Genomic DNA, 12,105 nt, shown 5'->3' with positions numbered 1-12,105 from the left:
GGATATATGTAGCTGGAAAGTTCTTGCATCATCTCCCTGCTGGATGTCGGTTTCAGGATTAAACTTTGACAATGTTGTGATTAAGTGCGCTCCCATCATCTGATTGGGGGGGGGGGGGGGGAACTCGTCTTGGGAGTGCTGAGCGCCAATATATATATAACTGTTTTGGTATATCCTCTTTTCCGTTCGCCACCATGGTTTCTGGAACTCCCTTCGTCAGTCAGTTCCAAATGAGCCTTCGACCTCCGCTCATATACGCAAGGGTGAGACTATTTGCATGCCCCTTGTGCAGTATGGTCTTTCTGCTGCGGTGGGGAAGGCTGGTGCGGCTATTGGTACGGAGGCGTTCACGCCGATTCAGGATAATCTGGGAAAGAAATGGACGTTTATCATCGCTGCGATTTGTGGGGTGGTGGGAGTGCTGGTGACGTGGTTCTTCGTGCCGGATATCTCGGGTGAGGATCTCAAGTATCGCGATGAGCAGTTCAGAGCGTATTTGGTCGCGCATGGTTGGGATGGGGAGATGGGTGAGGATGATTTGAAGGCGATTGCAGATCAGGGGATTCCTCCAGCTGTGACGGAGGGGGGTGGGAGGATTCCTGCCAATGCCAACGAGAAGGCATGATGATATGATTTGATAATGATACGTTTAGTTCGATTGTGGATAGAGATTTGTTATGAATCCTTTCCCTGAAGTGCAAGACCGTTTGAATCACTTACGAAGACGTGATGGTCTGAGCTACGGGGTAAGGGTTGGGCGATATCCGTGGTGACCATAGGCGAGGATACTCTCCCTGTACGTACGCCCCACCACTCGAGGCTCATATGTTACTCCAAGACTTTGAAAGAAGAAGAAAGAAGAAACGCCTGCTGTGATTCATTGCTGAAACTCCACGTCTATATAGAAGGCTATATGCTTGTGGATGGGATATCAAGATAAAGGACGACATAAGAGTAGAACTTCCGAGACGTTTCAAAACATGATCATAAAAGTCTCAGTATGATGCGGACCTGTATGTAGCAAACCCGGCAAATCCTGTAATAACCTAGAACGCCTTAAATGCGATATATATTTTTAAGCCCATTTTCCGAGCAACGCCATAAGCAATGCACCCAAGCAGAGCAAACCGAACGCGGATAAAACGGTGGTGATTGGGGCTTTCCGCATGGCCGTGCTGAACATGAATTCGTGTGCCATAAGCTCCACGAGCGCGGTATAGATGAGGATCCCTGCTGAGATGGAATCGAAGACACCGTTAACGATCAGGGTCGTGCGGCCCTCTGGTGGATAAGCGTTGCGCACGCCCAGGCCAACGGCAATGGCGATGGGGGTTGTCAAGCCGAACGCGATACCCATGATGTACGGGGTAAATCTCTTCGACTTCGGCCAAGGGATCGTTGCGAGGCGGGAACCCAGACCCAGACCCTCGAAAGTCTGGTGAAAGACCAGGACGATGTACAGTGTCGTGAATTCTTCGCCCGAGACAGCCAGCGTCAGGCCAATGAATACCGAATGGAAGATGATACCGAACTCCAGGATGAAGATGGCGGTCATTTGCGCCACATAGTCTTCCAATGCAGTCGGACCCTTCTCGTTCATCTCTGCATCGTGGTGCTCCCGCGAATGGCTCAAGTGATCCTCACCCGGTACATTGCCTTTGGGGTCATTCACCACACTCAGATGAGGCTCACTTGCGGCTTCCAGATCCTGGCGGGGTTGATCATCGTCATGCTCGTGAGCATGGCCGTGACCAAAATTACCATAGCGCATCACCATCAATTCGACGAAGAATAGGACAACGATTGTCATGAGAATGATTCCCTCCACCCAGCTGTATTCTGTGATCGGGCCAGTCAGACACTCGTTTGTCAACGCCTCTTCCGCCGGCGCTAGTAGATGAATGAAGGCCGTTGCGACGATGACCCCGGAGCCAAAATACTTTGCAATGAAAAAGACCCATCCGGGAATGCCTGAGCCACCCAAGTTCCGTGCAAGGACCGGGAAGACTGCACCAAACATCGATCCGACCATGATGACGAAGATGGATGATATCCGCAGACCCATGCGGCCATCGTATTCGTTGCCCGTGTCACATTGTGGGACAGCCTGGTCGCCGTCGCGAGCGATCAGGGTGCTGATGAGGCTCATATCCATGATCGTTGGCTGATCTTAGGGCTGCAGTCTAGCTCAAGCTCGATTTGCCAGTGCCTGAATCGATAGTCTTTCCCTGTAGTCTCGCTGCAGGCGCACGATTGGATAGATGAAGGAGCCGCAGACAAGTCGGATCCTTTTTAAGATCGATACTCTGGGGACCTTGGGAGAAGCAGACAGTGTTTTTATCCCACGCCAAGCAGCCAAGCAGCCAAGTCCAAGACAATGGGTAGTCAGGGCCAATCTGAGAGGAAGACTGCAATGGCCAAGAAGAAGACAATCCGCATTGGATGGCAGACGCTGGACGAGGGAAAGGAAGTCATGGCGTAAGAAGAAAAAAAGCCGTGCGAGGGAGGGGAAGAACAGGTACAGTTTACTTTTGAGGACCTTGGAGGCTGAGAAAGCTTGAGTCCGACCCAGGAAAGGAAGGCGCCGTCGGGCTCTCCGCAAGCGCATTTCCCGCGTGTTTCATTGGCCCGTTTGTTGAACTTGTTCGCTCCCGCGCTTACCTCAGCATTTCCTATCCTCGACCATTTCGACGAGTCAACACTCAAAGACTTAAACACTCGATCTCGCGTGGCGACGATCGATCCAGCATTCCAGATCGGACCAGCGTGATGCTAATTCTCCTCTACGCTTAAATTCCACGTGGGGATGGATTTTCCCCATACCTCTGTCTCTTTCTCTCTCTCTCTCTCTCTCTCTCTTTCCCTCTCGCTGTGTTCTCAATCAAGTGGCAGACAGTGCCGCAGCCGTCCTCAACCCCCAAGGTCCTCGTTTTAGGTTCTTGGCGTTTATGTCACTCACACCCTCGTCACGAACGGCGGTTCATCACCAACATAACCATACAAAGAGCGAGATTACCATAGACTGCGAATCTGTCGTGTATTCCGTCTTCACTGTTGATCGACAGGCAAAACGGCCATGAGAGTCGACGTCGATGTTAACCTCACTAAAGGCGTCCTGCAAGGTTATAATCTCCATCTCTGCTAGAACGGCAGAAGGACAGCAGAAGCGACTACACTATTTGTCATTGTTTTCGTTGCTTTTTTTCTTCCTTTTTCTTGGGTCTCCTTGGCAGAATACCTCATAGTGTAGAAATGAATTTTCCCTTCCTCTTCTTCTTCTTCTTCTGAGCAATTATTGAATCACCTGTCGATACTATGCCCTTCATTCTTCTCTAGCTCAGGGTCTAAGCAAGAAGCTGACAGAAAGGATTGAGATAATTATCTACGCCTTCTTTTCTCCCACAGCTGCAAGTCATGTGCAGGACCACGTCAACTCCAGAGTTCGAAGGCTGGCCTCAGATTCAAATAGAGCATATAAAAACCGGGCCCCGGACACGCCCATATACGTGCAAGAATAGGACATACCACTATGCATCTCTTTTCAATGCAAAGGATCACAGTTCAACCCCTTCTCTCAGGGCAGTATCAGCCCAGAGCGCCATGTCTGGCCTACATTTTACGAGCTAAAATATAATGCGCATAGGATACGGACCCTCCTTGATCAGGTGCCAGTCCACCCCATGTGAGAAGAAAGAAAAGCTATTACTGAATGACTTATGCTAGCCTGTCTTCCTAGGATCGATGCGATCAACGTTATGACTCCTTAGTTAGGTTTCACACTGGGACTATCAAGCTGTCATCATATCTGCTGATATAGATGTGTCGATCTCCACCATAGGGCAACCACTCCAAGCATGAAATCGACTCAGGTTGAAAGTGAATGATTATATGTGTTCCCACGGTAGCTAATCCGTCAGGTGTGGATCAAGAAGCTGCGCGGTGCCTTTGAGATCTATAACGTTGGTGGACGTCCGTCGCTTCGAAATTGCCTTATCGCCAGTTCTCGAATGGCTCTTGGGTAACAGGAATATCAAAAGATGGACCAAGAGGCTTATGTTCAAGACTTCTTTCCTGAAATGGCATCTACTAAAAGCACAACGCACCGACTTGACACGCTTAACGGTCCCAGGATAGTCATATCTTGTGGGATTATTGAATCAGTGAGGACGATATCTAAGATCGTGGTACATTCAGTCTTCCTGGCCATAAAGATACTTAGTTGAGAGGAAATTAGCGCCTGCGCAATTAAGACCGACACATCAGAGGAATAACGCTCGGAAAAGGACGACGTTATTTTTGAAAAAGAAAAAAGCATCCCAAACATCCGGCAAACACGCTCAAAACAGAAGATCCGTTCGTTGGATGCCTCGCTTCGTGTCATTCATTCATAACTCCGTGCCGCTGGTTCATGCCTGCGGCTCGTGCCCAGCACCTTCGAACACCATTTTTTGTGAACGGCTGTTGAAGCGAGAAGTCGATCCATAAAGAGAAGGCTGAAGAGATGATTTAATAGTTCGCGCTGAAAACCCAGTCCGACGCCATAACAGCAATTGCAACAATCTAGGGTCGGGTTAGTTTCTGTGTAAACGCTTGCAACAATAACAGAAATCGTTAACTAGTTAACTAGCTGGAAACTCTTACCAAGGACAAGTCCACACCAGGAGTGACCATCACTTCAAGAACCGGGCGATAACCGCGCCGCGATTCCGGGAAGAGGGCCAGTTTCTTATTATGGGCGAGACTCTCGCGCACTTCCGCCACTTTCCGGTCCCCATCCACCACATCGAACAGCGCTAGGGCGTTGCCATGCCTTTCGATGTTCAATGTGAGCCTCTTCTCTTCATCCGGCTTCGATTCCATGGCAGCTACGTTCTTGAACGTGATATTGAAGCTTCCGTAAGCCGAGCCGCCACGGCTGAAGATCAGTCGCGGGGCACCGGTAGCGATCTTGGAGATACTACTTCCGGGCAGCGTCACGGACCAAACATTCTTAAAGGACATCTTTCGGTGAAGCTCGAACAATGGCAACCCTGAGGCATCACGAAACTCCCGGCACGAGCGGTCGCTGGACTTGCGACCGGTCACCGTGAACATAGTCACCCCATCTTCATCCTCGATTCTGTACGCCGTCTGCGATTGAGCGTCGCCCAGCGGCCTCAGAATTAGGGATACCTTCGACTCGGTCACATACTCATTGCGGATGGCGATTGGTCGATCGGGCGCCTTCAGGATACGGCGATAGTTCGGGCTTTTCGTATAAGAAAACCGCTTTGTCTCCGTGTATATCGCTGGCATCGTGGGCTTTGGGGTGCGTGTCTGATTACTGTCCTGGGTTCCGTCGCTGTGCCTCAGTTGCGGGGTAAGGACGCCTTTTAATAATAATGCCGTCTTCCAGGACAGTCTCGATTCCTCGAGGTATCCGCGTAGTCCAACCAGCAATGACTTCATTGCACACAGCCCCCCCGTCTCTTTTAGCACCATCTCCATACTCTAGAGTCTAGCTATCCAGGGAGAGCCCACCACAATTATCGCTGTCGTCGTCCGACGGACTTCTCCGCTCCAGCGATCTCGTGACAGGCATCCAGTCACATAATTAATCCACAGCCAAGCGCAAATACTGGCCTACTTTGGGAACTAATGCAACCTTCCAGCTTTGGTAGCAGCTCGGCGCTGTATGAACACCTCGATGGGCCCGTTCCGTCGTCTACGATGGGCTGGATCAAATGGCTCGCTCATTTATTAATTCAGCCCGAGGCCCCGAAGCCACGATGAGGAGAGAAAGAGAAAACCTACTGATCCGGGGAAGTTCTTTACCGACACTCACTTATACTTACTCTATCTAATCTGTGCGCAGTCCGGACACATTCCCCGTGCCTTGATTGATACTCATCACAATGTGGGTCATTTCTTCCAGTGAGCAGTAGTAGTGATTACTTGGCCTGCGTTGGCACATCCCGGCAAAGATAGATACACTCCGCTCATGCGAGAGAACTGGACGCGTCGAGGTTGTCAGGCCGGGCCCCAGGATTTTATCCCATGCCATGGTCTTATCCCAGGGCCATCTCAGCTATCAGTGCAGCGATAAGCTCACTAGTCGTGCCACCGATTACTTGGCTTGGTATCTGATCGGCAAGAAATCTGGATCTTCCTCCAGCTTGGCTCGGGAACAACGGGCCCAGCACATCTTCTTGCGGAAAGATCAACTGCTTATTATCGCACCACCTTCCACTTCAGCATTATTACTGTGACGGTTGGATTTTAAATAAGGACCGGTCATCCAAACGGTTCTGCAGCTCAAAGGCGTGGACGTGGCAAGTCTTAGAGGCTGACCCGTTCAGGCAACCATTGTAGCAGATACCGCTCTCAACCGTCAACGTCTCTTACCGCCTGTTTTTAGCAGATATGCAGGAACAAAAAGAGACATTTTGAAACAGCTGGAGGGAAGAAAGAAAATTTTTTTTTTCTATTATTTCATTAGCTTATCCTCAGCCACAGTCACTGAAACCCGCCCACGCAGGTACGGAATACTTCGACCAAAGGTAGCGAGATGGAGTGGATACAGAGAACAAATCATGACGCAGAACAAACGATTCGGTGAACCAAGCCAAGGTTGCAGGTTCCGATACCTACTGATTTAAGTATTATGTTGTCTGTTACGCCAGACCCATTCCCACGAATAACAGCGTCATCATAACTCAATTCCTAGAGACCCAACAATTACCATATACTACTGTCGTCACTTTTTTTACCTACTTTCCCAACGCATACAAAACCCTCGGTTTCCCATCATATCCAAAACGTCCCCACCGCGAGTACCAGGACGGCAGGACCCTTTCGATATTATTGACAAGCATCCAACGGATCGGTGCCGGCATATGGTAGGCAGCCAATTATTCTCGGCCGCACGGTCGAAGCGGACTGAGGAAGAGGAATGGCACGACGTCCGTCAGACCGGCACGCCGCACGCATGATGGAAGCCTCCCTTGCCCCACTGGGCCAATTATTAATAATACTGGTCTGACAGTTTTGGCTATCTATGTAGCTCTTGGTTTTCCCAAACAAACTGTTTTGAGCTCTGAATCTGATACCATAGAGAGCCGCAATGAGATCACAAAGTGGAAGTTAATAACAGAACGGTTTCGGTTCGGAGAATAAATCCATTCTAGATATAAAAGTGGAGGGCTCGAATCAACCAACCTTGCCATTTCCGGAGAAGCTGGTTTCAGGTAAGAGTACATAGCAGAATCTGTCGAGACCTTCCATGAACGTAGCTGTAACTACTCTAAATTTCACATTAAGCTGAATTGAGAGATGGATGATGATGAGCAATACTTAAACCAGGGACCCCTATTCCTGCATAAATAATGCACTACACTTGATGTTTAAAGATCATCCGGGTCTCACCTACTTTAAATATCTACCCATTTCATCCATACGCCTCTCTTAACCAGCGAAGACGAAGGCCCGTCAACCCATAGATATCTAGTTTCTTGATTTCCATCCCGCTCTTCATGCGATGATGATCTATCGATGAAATAATACCGACTCAACTCTTCTGAAAGACCAAAGCCGCAATAATAATAATATCAACTAGAAGAATGGAAATTGAGTTCAAATAAATTTCTTACTGTTAATCGAGAGAAAAAGAACCTTTCATTATTCGAGTAGAATATACAATACCATATACATAGTACATAGCACAATGCGCTCGTGAATCAACAAAAGAAATCAAGACGAACATCCATCAGAAACACAAAAAAAAGCCAAACGCAAGCAAAAAACATACAACAGCCATTGTATGTATACAAGACTTGCTTCGTCTGTACCGCAGTTTTGGACTTATTAGGGTCCATATAGGAATCGTCTCTACCTCTTATAGCGAAGAAACATTGATACAATATAGATCTATATGCAACTAGCTAGCCAAAGGATCATAACTTTTCAATAAGGAGCAGATATCATGCGCTACGACACCTAGCAACTATAGCAATATGGCAACATTCGCCTTCTTGTTCGTATTCTACTATCCTAGCATTCAGACTGGAGCTAACTATTATACAGGCAGCATCTGAGCGGAGTAACTTAATCTTCATGACCCACGGTTATCGTTCTTCCCGGCTTGTCAGCATTATCATTATCTTATGCTAGGCCCTTTCTTTGTGTAAAGGTTAACACCAGATGGCTCTGTTATTAGGCTCCTCGGTAGCTTTTTTTTTTTTTTTTTTTTTTTTTTTTTTTTTTTTTTTTTTTTTTTTTTTTGCGCCTTGGGAACATAACAACCAGCTCCTACACAGCAACAATGATGACGACTCCCAAGTTGGCATATGGGACCAACTAGCGTATGCACCTACTCCTGGTGATTTCGACCGCGATAGAACGCCATCTTCTGTCTTTGCATTCTCCCACTATCGTATCCCTTCGCGAACATTCTACCCCGTTGCCCCAGTCTCGGAACTGGTAGGCCGTGTTTCTTAGACGAGGCGGAAAGGGACAATGGAAGATGTAAACGATGAGCGTGTGCTCTGCGTTGTTTGATCGAGTAGAAAGTCACACTTAATAGCCGAGTTCTGACAAGAGACACTGAGCAAGACCTAGATTTAAACATCCGTCTTCCTAGAAAAGATGTCAAAAATCAATGTTTTGAAGCCCAACTAAGTAATCTCCAAAATATAGCTACATAGCTGCGAAAAGGAAACGGAGGTTTGTTTATAAAGGAGAGATGTGAGATTCAGATTTGATTATTCATGAACCAGATTTTTTTGAACCAGGCCTCCAAGATGGATATTATCTTGCCCATGGATAAAAGATGTCAGTGAATTGTCGCATTTTTTTCACAAAATTCTGCTCCTCTATTGGATTTTGGATCCTGTTAACAATGCTATTCAAGAATTAGTAGTAAAATAACCAAAACTGGGGCGTAGCATCCATACAGTGTTCCGTCCCTAGCACGACGAACACGATGAACCTCATGCTCAAGCTGCTCGAAGTCTGGGTCTTTGAGCATATCTTTCTCAATATCGAGAACTATATGGAATGATTTCTGCTTCATCTCCGGGGATTGGGAGTGGTTCAATATGCGAGTGATGTATTCTTTGGCTTAGTTCGTTACCGAACAGAGCGACCGGCGGACGATAGGTATGCCATAATGGCACGGTCAAGCTCTGCTGGACCATGATTATCGAAATCGCTGACACGAAGTCGTAGAATAACACGTTTTGGATGGCCGGGGATGCATTCCGAAACCGATGAACTGTTTAGGACTGGTTCTATCATGACGCTCGACGTACTCATAGTGTAGGATCGATTGAACAGACGACGACCACTACTGCGTACTTGTGATCGGTCTGACGATGAAACAAAAACTAGCAGTATAGGCTCAAGGGAGGTTCAAAAATAAAGATAAAAAAATACATACAACAGCAGGGATTCGCTGGTGGTCACCCACCCAACTACTAACCTGCCGGCGTGTGGCTTAAGTACGGCTGAGCGGACGGGAAGCCCTGTTTTCCACACCCTATGGTCGTATGTGATTGATATTTTCTCGTACTTGAATGAGAAATCAGTTCACCTATACTCTTAGGGAGGCATATGTATGGCCATATATAGTTGTGGAGAACCGAGAATCACTACTGCTGAAGAAAGAGCATATACTATAGTTTCTATTATACATATACTCCCAAGCATAATGTATAGATTACTCGTGCCCTGAACGTATCCACTGCTTGGATGGTCGTGCATGTATCCTCATGTCTTTTCGGCTTCCGGACGTTGGTCGTCAGGTGATTATCATCGCGTCGTCGTCGTACAGGGGAAGGGGACTGGGTGTGTTCGGGACGTGTTAGTGTAAAAGTAGTTAGCATTGAGGTAATGGGTTCTCTTTCCTTGCTCATGGGTAGGATACTCTATATCTATATATCGAGTTTTCTGGGTATATTTTATATGTCAGATCATCGGGAAAGAAGTCCTCTCGGTAATAATGATTCACACTTCCGCTATATTCTGTGCTATTGTCTAGTAGTACAGTCTATCATGGGGTACACTCGAACAAATGCTCTGGCATATGAAAATGATTGCAGATTCAGAGGGGATAAGCAGCCTCTAATGCAGCTTGGAGATGGGACAGATGGGAATAAGGAGAAAGGTCCATAGAAAAAAGGTAGTATTCAAACAAGACAGGAAAGCTATATTGGAATTTTTGAACGCAGACTGTGTTCACAGTCCAGATAAAGCGTCACCCAGCGCCCCCATTTCGAAATCGACTTCCTCGCCTTCATCTTCCCCCTCCAATTCGGAACCACCGCCGAGGCTCACTTGGATCAGTCCCACGTGGAACAAGTAGCCCACAAAGGCTGTGATACCGGCTGCAACTGTTGCGATGGTCACGTACACATCCCGTTTTTGCGCCTGCGAGACTTCGGATATGGCCTTGCTTTCCTCGGGTGTGAAGCCAGATTCTGGCGCCTTTGCAGCATCCCGCAGACGGTCGTTCGCGCGGAGCTCCTTGACAATGGGAGTAGAGTCGGCAAGCGTGTTGATCAATGTGGAACCGATCTTGCCTACAGTAACACGCTCAGGGACCCTCCATGGAAGCGACGAAACCGCACCGTTTGGCTCGAAGACGGAAGAGACATCGACCATGCCAAAACACCGTCGGCGCATCCTCTCCGTGTATTCGGCTAGCCTTGGTGCCTTCGCCTGTAGCGATTCGCGGAGCCAGGGATATGGGAGCTCCGGGACCAAAGCTAACGATAGATACCCAATTGCGAGGCAGTCCAAACTCGAAGGATGCTCATCAGACAGCAAATATGACTTGTTGCCCAGGAGTTCCTCGAACGGCTCAAAGAACTCCGCCGTGAGTGCTTCCAGTTTGAACTGATTCTGCTGCGGAGTTCTTCCTAACAGACTAGAGACGGTATCCCGGGGTCTCTTTATCAGGCTCTTGGGGATCTTTGCTGTTGCCGTCGCAGAAGACTGATCCCGGTTCCTTTGTTCTTCTATCGCATCTAGATCTAGGGATGATAGTCCCAAATGCTCTGTTCGTGTCTTTGCGCCATCACGTAGTTTCGGTGGGAGGATCCACATATTGGGCCATGTTAAGATGGTGCCATAAGCTGGTGATGTGCTTCCGTAATAATTCTGGCTCGAGACGTAGAGCGATAGATCGAGGAGGGTTTGTCCACGCGATTCGATGAAGGAGGCAAAGCTGCCGGTCGTCCAGTTAGCACCACACGAAGAGCCACCCAGAATGTTATCCATAGTAGAAGACAAAGGAACATACGCGATATTATCCGCCTTCTCCAACCCCGTTAACCACCCATCCAGATCCCATTCTCCGTCCGAGTATTGCCGCAGGTAGTCGACGATGTTGCGAAACCGGCTTACCCATGTAGTCCCATCCCTCAAGGCAGGCAATTCATCTTATTACTTTCACGTCAGCACTCCACCGTTATCATGAGGATATCCTACTGCGCTAGAAATCCAATAAGCAGTCAAACTCCAGACACTTACTTGTCGGTGACACGGAAGGGTCACTGCTTGGGACAAGTACCCACTCATCCTTCGGGACGGCTAGAACAAAGTATGCGATAGTAGCCAACGATTGCGCCTCAATTGAGGGCAGCGAAAAGGCTGGTCCCCAGACATGGAGTTCCAGAACCATTGTTGCGCTTGTGGCTCCGGGGCGTATGTAGCTGGGTGAAATGAGAGCTCGCGACGGATCACGTGCAATCACCCGCGATTGCGGAGCTCCTGTACTTGCCTATTTTGGACTAAGATATCGCTTGGTTCTCAAGCCTCATGGCATCTACCTTCTTACAATGAAACAGGGAATGTAGTTTGGTGATGTGACTGGATTTAATATTCCAGGTGAATATTGAACCAGGCAGCAATGATATCTGGTCCCGTGACAACTCTGGCTAAAGTTGTACCCGGTCTCAAAATTCTAAGTACCCTCACCACCCGAGTCTGAACAAGATCCTTATTACAAACTGCGGTGCGCCATTAGAACAAGAAAAAATCGCCAAAACTGTATAAGTTTAACCATTGAAGTCCATATCGAATGCATCGTTTCAGTTTCCAGGCCAGTAGCTCATGAAATACTGAAGT

General features: G+C 48.0%; 5 protein-coding genes across 5 annotated transcripts; 1 reads left to right on the top strand and 4 right to left on the bottom strand.

Annotated features, from left to right (window-relative positions):
- The first annotated feature begins 121 nt into the window (after nt 1–121).
- Nucleotides 122–852, top strand: C8Q69DRAFT_469075 (hypothetical protein). The gene has a single exon (XM_028630731.1). The coding sequence runs from the start codon at nt 278–280 to the stop codon at nt 623–625; it is 348 nt and encodes a 115-aa protein (XP_028484782.1). The 5' UTR covers nt 122–277; the 3' UTR covers nt 626–852.
- A 223-nt stretch (nt 853–1,075) lies between these two features.
- C8Q69DRAFT_403531 (putative plasma membrane low affinity zinc ion transporter) lies at nt 1,076–2,149 on the bottom strand (the record flags this gene model as incomplete). Its single annotated transcript, XM_028628005.1, has 1 exon — nt 1,076–2,149. One exon carries the CDS (start codon nt 2,147–2,149, stop codon nt 1,076–1,078), a length of 1,074 nt encoding a protein of 357 aa, XP_028484781.1.
- A 2,357-nt stretch (nt 2,150–4,506) lies between these two features.
- C8Q69DRAFT_445080 (tubby C-terminal-like domain-containing protein) lies at nt 4,507–5,295 on the bottom strand (the record flags this gene model as incomplete). Its single annotated transcript, XM_028629042.1, has 2 exons — nt 4,507–4,560; nt 4,642–5,295. 2 exons carry the CDS (start codon nt 5,293–5,295, stop codon nt 4,507–4,509), a joined length of 708 nt encoding a protein of 235 aa, XP_028484780.1.
- A 3,136-nt stretch (nt 5,296–8,431) lies between these two features.
- Nucleotides 8,432–9,494, bottom strand: C8Q69DRAFT_469070 (hypothetical protein). Its single transcript, XM_028630730.1, has 2 exons — nt 8,931–9,494; nt 8,432–8,878 (listed from the first exon to the last, which is right to left on the bottom strand). Exons 1-2 carry the CDS (start codon nt 9,047–9,049, stop codon nt 8,785–8,787), a joined length of 213 nt encoding a protein of 70 aa, XP_028484779.1. The 5' UTR covers nt 9,050–9,494; the 3' UTR covers nt 8,432–8,784.
- A 469-nt stretch (nt 9,495–9,963) lies between these two features.
- On the bottom strand, nt 9,964–11,842 carry C8Q69DRAFT_528258 (putative mitochondrial import receptor subunit). The gene is made up of 3 exons (XM_028633671.1): nt 11,509–11,842; nt 11,279–11,417; nt 9,964–11,203 (listed from the first exon to the last, which is right to left on the bottom strand). The coding sequence occupies exons 1-3, from the start codon at nt 11,657–11,659 to the stop codon at nt 10,213–10,215; spliced, it is 1,281 nt and encodes a 426-aa protein (XP_028484778.1). The 5' UTR covers nt 11,660–11,842; the 3' UTR covers nt 9,964–10,212.
- Between the last annotated feature and the right edge of the window lie 263 nt (nt 11,843–12,105).

The sequence above is a fragment of the Paecilomyces variotii genome (assembly GCF_004022145.1).
Source record: "Paecilomyces variotii strain CBS 101075 chromosome Unknown C8Q69scaffold_6, whole genome shotgun sequence".
NCBI classification, from domain to species: Eukaryota; Fungi; Ascomycota; class Eurotiomycetes; order Eurotiales; family Thermoascaceae; genus Paecilomyces; species Paecilomyces variotii.
This window is presented reverse-complemented; position numbering and strand designations above follow the sequence as displayed.

Excerpts from the sequence above, each read along its gene's own strand:
- C8Q69DRAFT_469075 (XM_028630731.1), top strand. The coding sequence starts at position 278 with ATGCCCCTTGTGCAGTATGGTCTTTCTGCTGCGGTGGGGAAGGCTGGT.
- C8Q69DRAFT_469070 (XM_028630730.1), bottom strand. The coding sequence starts at position 9,049 with ATGAAGCAGAAATCATTCCATATAGTTCTCGATATTGAGAAAGATATG. Across the intron at positions 8,879-8,930 it reads CGTGCTAGGGACGGAACACT|CATTGTTAACAGGATCCAAA; the intron begins GTATGGATGCTA and ends ATTCTTGAATAG.
- C8Q69DRAFT_528258 (XM_028633671.1), bottom strand. The coding sequence starts at position 11,659 with ATGGTTCTGGAACTCCATGTCTGGGGACCAGCCTTTTCGCTGCCCTCA. Across the intron at positions 11,418-11,508 it reads CCCTTCCGTGTCACCGACAA|ATGAATTGCCTGCCTTGAGG; the intron begins GTAAGTGTCTGG and ends GAAAGTAATAAG. Across the intron at positions 11,204-11,278 it reads GAGAAGGCGGATAATATCGC|CTTTGCCTCCTTCATCGAAT; the intron begins GTATGTTCCTTT and ends GACGACCGGCAG.